The sequence below is a fragment of the Beta vulgaris genome, chromosome 8 (assembly GCF_026745355.1).
Source record: "Beta vulgaris subsp. vulgaris cultivar EL10 chromosome 8, EL10.2, whole genome shotgun sequence".
Lineage (NCBI taxonomy): Eukaryota > Viridiplantae > Streptophyta > Magnoliopsida > Caryophyllales > Amaranthaceae > Beta > Beta vulgaris.
Window position 1 is genome coordinate 58,452,848 of NC_079209.1, and position 10,271 is coordinate 58,463,118.

The 10,271-nt window shown below is 33.2% G+C and overlaps 1 protein-coding gene across 1 annotated transcript; it reads left to right on the forward strand.

The window, feature by feature from the left end:
* The first annotated feature begins 6,269 nt into the window (after nt 1-6,269).
* On the forward strand, nt 6,270-9,716 carry LOC104902192 (heat stress transcription factor C-1). Its single transcript, XM_010689891.4, has 2 exons — nt 6,270-6,715; nt 8,893-9,716. Exons 1-2 carry the CDS (start codon nt 6,488-6,490, stop codon nt 9,643-9,645), a joined length of 981 nt encoding a protein of 326 aa, XP_010688193.2. The 5' UTR covers nt 6,270-6,487; the 3' UTR covers nt 9,646-9,716.
* The last annotated feature ends 555 nt before the right edge of the window (nt 9,717-10,271 follow it).

Genomic DNA, 10,271 nt, shown 5'->3' on the forward strand with positions numbered 1-10,271 from the left:
TTTACTTTAAAGCTACATATAGTAAAGGCCTAAAGTAAGGATCCACTAAAGATATATAGAAACTATCTAGATGAATATCGATACTGGTAAGTGATATGTCTATTTTATATAGAGTTTTTACCCTCATTCCTCATTGATTATTAGTCTCAGTTGCGCTTTTTGGAGCTATTTTTAGTATTATTGTGCTCCTTGTAACGTGTTTGCAGTTTGAGGTTGATTATTGTAGGAATTAGCATGTTTTGGTGCATTTCCTACTCATTTATATCACTACAAAAGATGATGTGCTTTTGAGAGAATGAGCATTAAGTTGGAAGACATTTTGAAGGAAAGTGAATAGTGAAAGAAGTAGAAAAATAACTGCAGTCCACTCTTTTGATCATATCTCCATTTTTGCTAATCCAAATGCAGTGATTTTAATTGGTTTAGATTATACACTTCAAGAGATTTCCAACGAGTGGTCACTTGCCTAATTCCAACAAATAACGGAAAAGTTATGGCGTTTCGAAGATAGAAATTTGTACATGCTGATTACCGCCCTAGATGCCCGGGCGGAGTCCGCCCTGGATGCCCGGGCGGAATCCGCCCTGGATGCCCGGGCGGCTTTACTTAGCCAAATTTCAACGTTTGGAAAAGATTTGGAAGAAAACAACATTTTTGTTGCGGTCCCGATCGGGAGGAATCTGTCCCGATCAGGAGGGATCTCGCCCGACCGGGAGGGATGCTTTTTCAATTCTATGGAATATGACCTGACAACAACCCCGGTAACCTGGGTTAGACGGTTTTTAGGCGTTTCGAAGCGCATATTGCGCTAATCATTACTTTAGTATAAATAACTCTCCTTTTATTAGAGGAGAAAATTTACGTTTTCATATTATTATTATTTCAGTCATTAGTTTTCTAAGCACTTTTATTCTATCGAGAAACCTAGTTTATTCTAATTTACAAATTCATTCAAGATCCAATAGAGTAATTGCTTTCCATATTCATTCTTCAATTGGTATTATTTTTCATCCCTTACAATTCTCTTTTCAATTCTTCTTTATTATTCTGTCATGTTGATTACTTATTTATTAATTGTTATTATGTTCTTCCCAATTATGTGTGAGTAGTTTATTTTATATGGATTTGGGGATCCATGTATGTATATGAGGGATTGATTGAATGATTGTTTAATTCATTGATTTGTTTGATTCTTGTTATTGAGTTATTTAGGTTAATCTATAAGTTTGGAGAACTGTGTCGATAATTGTTGCAATACAAAGTTATAGACCGAGAGGTAGGATTTTGTATAGGCTCTCAGTAGTAGGTTTAGTGATTTATGACCATATGAGAGCGGCTTAGATGGCTTCGAGTGAGGTAATGTGTGAAAGAAATTACATGTGCTCTAGTTAGATTATTTTTTTGAGTTATTCAATCATTCTTGATATCCCTAATTGCATACATGATGAACCATTCCCTAGGCTTTCCCTTTTTTGATATTTGTGATTTAATTATTATTTGCTTAGTTTAGTAAACCAACCATTTTAATCTGATTTAGTTACTATAATATTAGAGTTCATATATAATAGTATAACTATCTCCTTGTGGATTCGATCCTGACTTCCATGACTACTAGTTAGTGAATCTTAGGTTATTTTTGATTAGGTGATACGACTTTAGCTTGTCAATAGGCACACAAGATTTGATATTCAAAAGAAACTATATGAAGCCTAAATAATAATGGATGTCTCTTGATATTAATTAAATGTCAAATTTGATTTACACCCTATATATGTCTTTTCATACTTTAAACTATATATTTTTCATAGTTTCCAATACTGTTTCATCATTAGTATGTTCAATTAAGCTTTAAAAATAGTAAAAGAACTTATGTCCGAAATCTACACGTCGAGCTGAATCTAACAAAATTCCACTTGCTAATGTGTAATCCTCTATATTATTGAAAAATTATGGTCACTGTTCATGAATTATGACTTTGAAAAGCAAATAGATAAAGTAATAAGAGATGAACGAAATATTATTTCTTAATTATTCCAAATTTGAGATACCATAAGCTTCTAGCCTCTTATATTAATCTATGTGATTATGAAACTCATCCATTATAATCATTATTAGTATTATTATTATTGTTATTATTATTTTATTATTAATTACTATTATTTTTATTTTTATTTTTATTGTTATTGTTATTGTTCTTAATAATAATAATAATTTATTATCATTATTAATTTTTATAATTATACATTTAATATTTTATTATTATTAGTAGTAGTACTAGTTGTTGTTCAAGATTATATGTATTACCTGTAAGAGTTGTTGATAAAAAAACTATAAGCATAAATCTTTACATAATGGGCCTAGATGATTTCCCGTGTATTTTAATAAGATAAAAAAGATGTATAGTTTGGGGTTGATATTTTGTCAAAAGTACAACTCATAGTTTAATGGTAAGATAATGACATTACAAAGTAAGAGGTCATGAGTTTGAAATCTCCTATGCCTTTTATTGATGATTTTCTAAGAGAATGTCATGTTAGAGGCAAAATCACGCCACATCAGCGTATGACAAGGGGTGACACGTGGCGGCAAATAGTGCTTGCGCATGCGGTTTAATAACATACCTCCTCTATTATAAAATAAATAAAACAAATACTAATTCAGGTTGCTTCAAGATAATTAAAATATTACTTTATTTGACATTAGTTCTCCTTATCTCTCTTCATCACATGGCTAGGTCCTCTTTTATTTATCTTTACCTTTGATCTTTCATCCAAAGATGTGCATGTGTTGGGTTCTAGGTGGGTCTAAATCCAGACTCGTGCCCGTAAATTTTTATTTATCCAAATCCTTACCCAAATCCAATGTGTTTGTTGGATTTTAGATCCAATGAGCGAGTCTCAAACTTATTAGGATTTTCTATTATATTTTTAAATCATGATTTTTTATGCCGGTTTAGTTATTAAAATGATCAAAGACCGAAAGAATAGCCTAATTTTTCTACAGAACATTCCAAATTAAAACATACGTAAAAGTTGGTTTGAATTCTGGTTAGCAATGGATAAAGTGAGAAGTTTAGAGTTCGAGTACTTGAGTCACTTGATTCAATGACTGCGTGAAAAACTAAAAATTCAAATGTTAGGATAAAAAGTTTCAATACTCTTGATATTTTTTTGCATTATTTTTTATATATTTAATATGTAAAAAATATGGGTATTTAACTTGGGTCTGAGTCTAAATGAAACTATCAGGCTCAGACCCATACACGATTTTAGATAGATTATCTTGAATGATGCATGATTTTATCATTAAGAGTGAACTTAGTCACACATTAAAATAACGCATTTAAGTGTAAGATACTATTAATAATAACAAAAGCTTACCATAAATACTACCTCTATTTTTTTAGTTGCAGTATTTGATTATTTTAATACACTCATCAAAAACTCATTTGTTGCAACTAAAAAAACAGTGGAAGTATACTCTAAGAGCCAACAACAAAACTTTGAGTTAAGTATACAAGAGGGTACTGAACTTTGGAAAAAGTTTCAGTTAGGGTACTGAACTTTCAAAAGTTCCAGTTAGAGTACTCAAAATGGATGTCTGTTAACTTAAGGTACTAAACTTTGGTTTGTACCGTTATCAGCCCCAAAAAAAAAGAAAAATGTGACATGGCATTAGTTAAAAGGAAAAAAGTGACATGACATTAATTATAAAATTCCACACTCTTTTCTCTCTCCTCTGATTCCTCACCTTCTTTTCTCTCTCCATCCCATAATCAAAAATCAAATTATCCAGAATTCCCCCATGAGAAAATTGGGGAACGTACTGTAATCAATTACTTCTTCATGGGTCGTCTCGTCGTCTTCCTACGCCTTCTATTTTCTCTCTCCTCAAAAACAAAAAAAAAACCCAACTTCACCTCCATAACTAAAATCTCAATGCATAAACTTCATCTCTAACCTCTCATTCTCCATCTTTAACTTTCTCTCTCCTCAACAATTGTACTCTAAATCTAAATCTTGGTCACTGTGTCACCATCATAGACTCGATCAATTTTCATGTCTTAATCTCAACTTCTGTTTTACTACTTCAACTGTAACAATTCAAAGTTACTAAGTATTATAAAAAAAACTTTTCTTTCGTTAATTTGGCAACTTCATCTTCTTCAAAAGTTCAAGATTTTGTCTTCTGATTTTTAACCCTTGATTCGTTTGCATAGTATCTGAGAAACCCTGAAATTTTTCTAGTGAAAAACAGAGTTATGGAGAACAAGATATATGTAGCAGTTGGAAAAGATATTGAAGAAAGAGAATTTATTCTAAATTGGGCTTTAAAGATTTCAGAAGGGGAGACCATTTTGTAATTCATGTTCATATTCCTTCTGAAATCAATTCTATGCCATATAATTATAGTAAATCTCTTCAATTTTACCTTTGCTGATTTTTGTATCTTGATTCTTTGTTTAAATTTATACATGTTTTTTTTTCCTTTTTGCTGTTGATATTCTATGGGGAATTCTGGAATTTTATTTTTTTTGGGAGTACGGATAATTTGATTTTTGATTATGGGATGGAGAGAGAAAAGAAGGTGAGGAATCAGAGGAGAGAGAAAAGAGTGTGGAATTTTATAATTAATGTCATGTCACTTTTTTCCTTTTAACTAATGCCATGTCACATTTTTCTTTTATTTTTGGGGCTGATAACGGTACAAATCAAAGTTTAGTACCTTAAGTTAACAGACATCCATTTTGAGTACTCTAACTGGAACTTTTGAAAGTTCAGTACCTTAACTGAAACTTTTATCAAAGTTCAGTACCCTCCTATGTACTTAACTCACAAAACTTTCTCATATTCTACATTCGCTAATGTTAATAGCATATGATGCACTAAAATCTAAGTACTCTAATAAATATATAAGAAAAAATATAGTCATGTGTGGTCTTGTTTGATTCGTCTCAATGAGTAGTTTATTAATATTCAATTATTATAATTTTTACTTATATATAATAAAAGATATTTAAGGTAGAATAAATGCATTGACAAACGTGCAAAGTTAAAGTAGGAAAGATAAAAAAAATACAGAGGGAGTATTGAACACACAATATACCATGTGCGTATGCCATATGTACACTAGCTAGTGATAGCTAGGGGTGTGCAAAAATATCCGATCCGAAATATCTGATCCGAAAATCCGCCGATCCGATCCGAAATTTCGGATATCCGATCCGATTTTAAGATTTCGAATATTTCAGATCGGGTATTCAGAAAATTTTCGGATTTTCGGATCGGTCATCTTGTCTCACAAGTTTTGCGATTCAGCCACCTAGGGGTGGGCATGGACCAGACCAGTACGCAGGCCAGCCCGCCTCGGTTTAGGCTCGACCCGACACAAGCCCTGTCCGGCCCAGCCCTCTGTCCGCTACCTGGGCCGTGGGCCTGTCACGATCAAGATATTTTATTTCAGGCCTGCACTAGCACGTGTCCGCCTAGATGGCCCGTGGGCCGAATGCCCTTTTCCTTTGTTTTTTAGCCTAAAACTGCCAAAAATCCAAAAAATAACTACATAAAACACGAGTCCGGTCCTCGGGCCGCGGACAAAATCTGGAAATTTCAAGCCCGACCCGCCTCTCACGGGATCGGGTCCGGCCCAACCTATCATTTCCCCAAGCCGCAGGCCGAGTCCGTGAACAAGCCCGGCTCGGCCCATGCCTAAGTCTAAGCCCAACCACCACCTAAATGTGCCAGTTAGGGTTGGGTTGCTTTAGCCCAGCCCACCTACTTACCATCACTAATGGGTACCTTACTAATGCTGAGTAGTAATCCAAGGTTGCATGAAATAATTGGCCAGCTATTAGCTATTCAACCTCAACATAATATAACATGCCATGACATAGCAAAAACTAGACCATACCCATAACTTTTTTGGCTCTTGAGCATAGTTAGGGGATCATTTTTTTCTCATAGGCGAATCAAAAGCACATCTTATCTCTTAGTAGGCAACCAGGAAGGAAGTAAGGAAAGGAGCGTGGGGGGTAAACCCAAAATATCTGAGCCTTGTGGACCAACAACGTGTAACAAAAAAGGGAGCAAAAGCACAAGCAAAACCCTTGTTATTAAATATAAATATCATGTAACTGGCATTTTAGACTGCCACGATATCTCTACTGTTACTGTTAACACATCGTTTTACTCCCTTTTTCATTTGTATAAATTAGATATTTAGGTGTATAAATGATTTCTTCATATCACATAATACTATATACTATATGATATAGTCCACTTTCTTCTATATATAATATATACTCACCTCCAAGAACCTCACATCTGTCTCTCTACTCTCTCTCTCCTCCAAAAACTCCTGATCAAAGTTAACAGATTCTAAAGCAACTTGATAGAGTAGGGTGAGATATACAAAAAATAAGTCAGAAAAAAAAGAGGGACAAAAAAAAAAAAAAAATAGAGGGGTAGGATCATATGTGAAAGGGTACATGGAGCAAAATATGATTGATAATAGTTGTAGTGTTAATATGGTAGCACCCTTTGTGATGAAAACATATCAGATGGTGAGTGATCCATCAACAGATTATCTTATCAGTTGGGGAAGAGCTAACAATAGTTTTGTTGTGGTGGAACCTTTAGATTTTTCGCAGAGGATTCTTCCCTCTTATTTCAAGCACAATAATTTTTCAAGCTTTGTTCGTCAACTTAATACTTATGTAAGTTCATTTAATTCTATGAATTTGTTTTCTTTCTTTCTCTATGTTTCTTTATTTTGTGTGTGTGTGGTGGATTTGAGCTGAAAAATTAGATTATGAGTAGTTAATTTCATCCTTTTACAAAGATAAACCCTTTATATGGCAAGTGTTTTTTTTTATCCATATAAGTCACGAAAGCGGTACAAAGTACAAAGAAGGAAATGGGAGATTCAAACCTGCTGTGACCTATTGTTCACAGCACCTCAATCTTGATCACTAGGCCAAGATATCCTTGGTATATGACAAATGTTTGTTATATTATGTCTTTAGTTTAGATATTTAGTCCATTAATTTGACAGAAAATAAGGTGATTGTCATATTTTTTTTATTTTAAAAGTTACTATCATATGGACAGTATCTTGTTACAAATTGATAAATGTATTATGATAAAAAAAAGATAAAAGAAAAAAAAGAGAATCACCCTTAAAATATAGGTTTTATCTAAACTCACAGTCTTGCTCTTTTATGTTAATTATGTACCACTTAATATTATGGATTTTTGTCATCAAAATCTTATTCCAACTTTTATTTTTTCATAAAAGGAACTAGGTTTTAGTTAATATGAACCAATAAGATTAAGTTGCATATATAATATTAGTCCTTTTGTTTTCGAAAATTTTTCCTACTTTGATTAATTTTCTCTCGAAAAAGAATCCAAATGAAAAAAAGGAAGGAATATTGACACAAATAAATAGTACAATAGACTTTTTTAATGTCCAAACCTAAGTATGTGGAGGCTAGCTCCCTTTCTTCGACATGGAATTTATTATCCCCTATTAATATTTTTATTGCTAGGTCAAGCGGGACCATTGCCAACTAGGATATGGTCTCAATTATTGTTGGCCATGATGGGTGCGAAATCTAATTATTAATATCTAAATATTATATATATATATATAGTGACATAGTATATTGATTTCACCCCTTTTTTTACATCGATATATGTATATATATAACGTTAATTTTGGCACTATATATATAATGTTGTTACCAAAAAATATGAAAGAAAAGCCTATAATATCTCGATATATAATTATTTTATCTTGTTGTAGCAACTATCACATGCACAACAATATTGAAAGTAAAAAATAAAGCTTAATAGGACCTCTAACGTAATATAGCCAATTTAAAAACTTAGTGTTTAAGTAAAATGAATTCGTGCAACTACAGAGTTCGCCTATATATATGCATTTTAGATATATTCTCTTCATCTTAAAATAAATACTTATATTAAATAAGAGTAATAAGTAGAAAAAAATTTAGGTAATTCAGTGCTTTTGCTTGTCAATAGACGTGAGACTATGTTAGTAATATATTTGCCACGTTTACTATCCTATAAAGTACAAATATCTTAGTAATCTTATATACATCTTTCGTTTTGAAATAGGTAAAACTCTGCTATTTTCTATGTAATCTGACTTTTTTGAGACGAATGTTTCACATATTTTAAAACGGAGAAGTATAGGACTTGCTACATCCTTTACTTGAAAAAATCGTTATTATTTGCTAAATAAGAGACATGAGTGATGGACTTACATATTTAAAGTGATATAAATGTAACCCATTTATTGATTATATGTAGGGGTGTTCATTTCGAATATCTCCATCCGACATTTCGGACACCCGAAAAATTCGAATCGGGAAAAATATGATCCGAATCCGATTCGAATTTTTTTTTGATTGATCGGATCGGATATGTGAAAGCTAAAAAACGAAATTTTCAAAGGAAAAGTTCATGAAATAAGTTTTGGATCTGATCATCGGATATTTATCTGTCCTCGAAAACGGATATTTCAGGTTGGATATCCGCAAAATTTTCATGTTTCGGATATTTTCGGATATCCGAAAATGAAAATTTCCGTATCCGAAAACTAAAAAACCGAAACGGGTCAATCGGATCGGTCGGATCGAAAATTTATGAGCTCCCTATATGACAAAAAAGTATTCATGTAGCGTTACTCTTGTATAAGGTATATACAAAATACTATAGAGTATAGGGTCCAAACTTGGGCAAGTGATGGAGAGACCATGTGAATAGTAGCACAATACTGAAAAGGTTCATTACCAAATCAAGCAATTTTACCAAAAATCATCAATTTATTTATTATTCTACAAAGTAATTCATTTCATGATTTCAGGGATTCCGAAAAGTAGACCCGGATAGGTGGGAATTTGCCAATGAGTGGTTCTTGCGAGGTCAAAAGCAATTGCTAAGTAATATTGCGCGCAAGAAGCACACCACCCGTTCCTACCCCCACCTACAAGATGCTGATAATCACGAGTTATTAGTAGAGATTGAACGGTTAAGAGAGGAGCAAAAAATGTTAGATGATGAGCTCAAAGGTATGAATCAACGATTAAAGGCAACTGAGAGACGTCCCCAACAAATGATGGCCTTCCTATGCAAATTTGTTGAGGATCCTGATATCTTGCCACGTGTCGTGATGGAGCGAGATCGCGCCAAACACGTGTGTGGTGTTGGTGGCGAGGGCGGAGTCGCTAGTCCCGAGAAACGGAGGCGACTCCTAACAATGTCATCCTCCACATCAACCTCTGGGCATGCCCAATCAAATAGTGAGGAGGAAGAAAGTACTACATTAGGGCCAAATTCATCACCCCACCTTAATAGCAATGTTGATACATTTCCACATTCTCCTTTGTCACCTAATACTTGTAATAGTCCTATGCTATTAGATATTTTCCACTCTAATCATCAACAATATAATTATAATTGTATTAGTGTTACATCACCATGGGAATTGGTTCCAAATGTTGATAGTTTACATATGGGTATGAACAATAGTATGTATATAGGGAATAATCCTAATTATATGCCCATGAAAGAGGAAAATCCACCATATCCATTTTCACTTTTAGATGGGGGCTTTTAAATTCTTAGTGAACAATATTGTACTTTGCGATCGCATGTGACCATTTGATCAAATTTTTCTCTTTACTTTTATTTGTGTCCATTTCATAAACAACAGAAATGGTTAGTATGAGATTATTTACTGTGTATAATATAGGTGTAAGATTGGTGTATGTCAAGTTTAATTATCTAAAACCTCCACCCTCAAACCCGCATTTTCTCGTCATAGATTGAATTATGTCTATCACCTTATGTGTAACACTCCAGTGATCTACTAGTAGTGTAATACTACAAGGATCCACTAGTAGATTGGATTATATCTCAGCTTATGTGTAACAAAAAAAAAATCCTTTTCAATTAACAGAATATTTTTTCTACACAAGATCTTGGCTATCCCACATCGAAAGTTGAGGATAACGAAACCTTCTTTATATATGGGTGAACACCGCCTTAACCTAATAGAAGTATTTTGGATAGTACTTTAATCTGGTTCTGCACCAAAGCAAATATTTGTCGGTTAGTCTCAAAGAGGACAATATTTATTAGTGGGATCCTGTGGTGTTACATTTTCTCTTAGGGTGAATTAGCTTGATTGAATTCACTTATTCTTCGAGTCTGAAGATTTGTTCCTGCAATCCCGAAACCAGA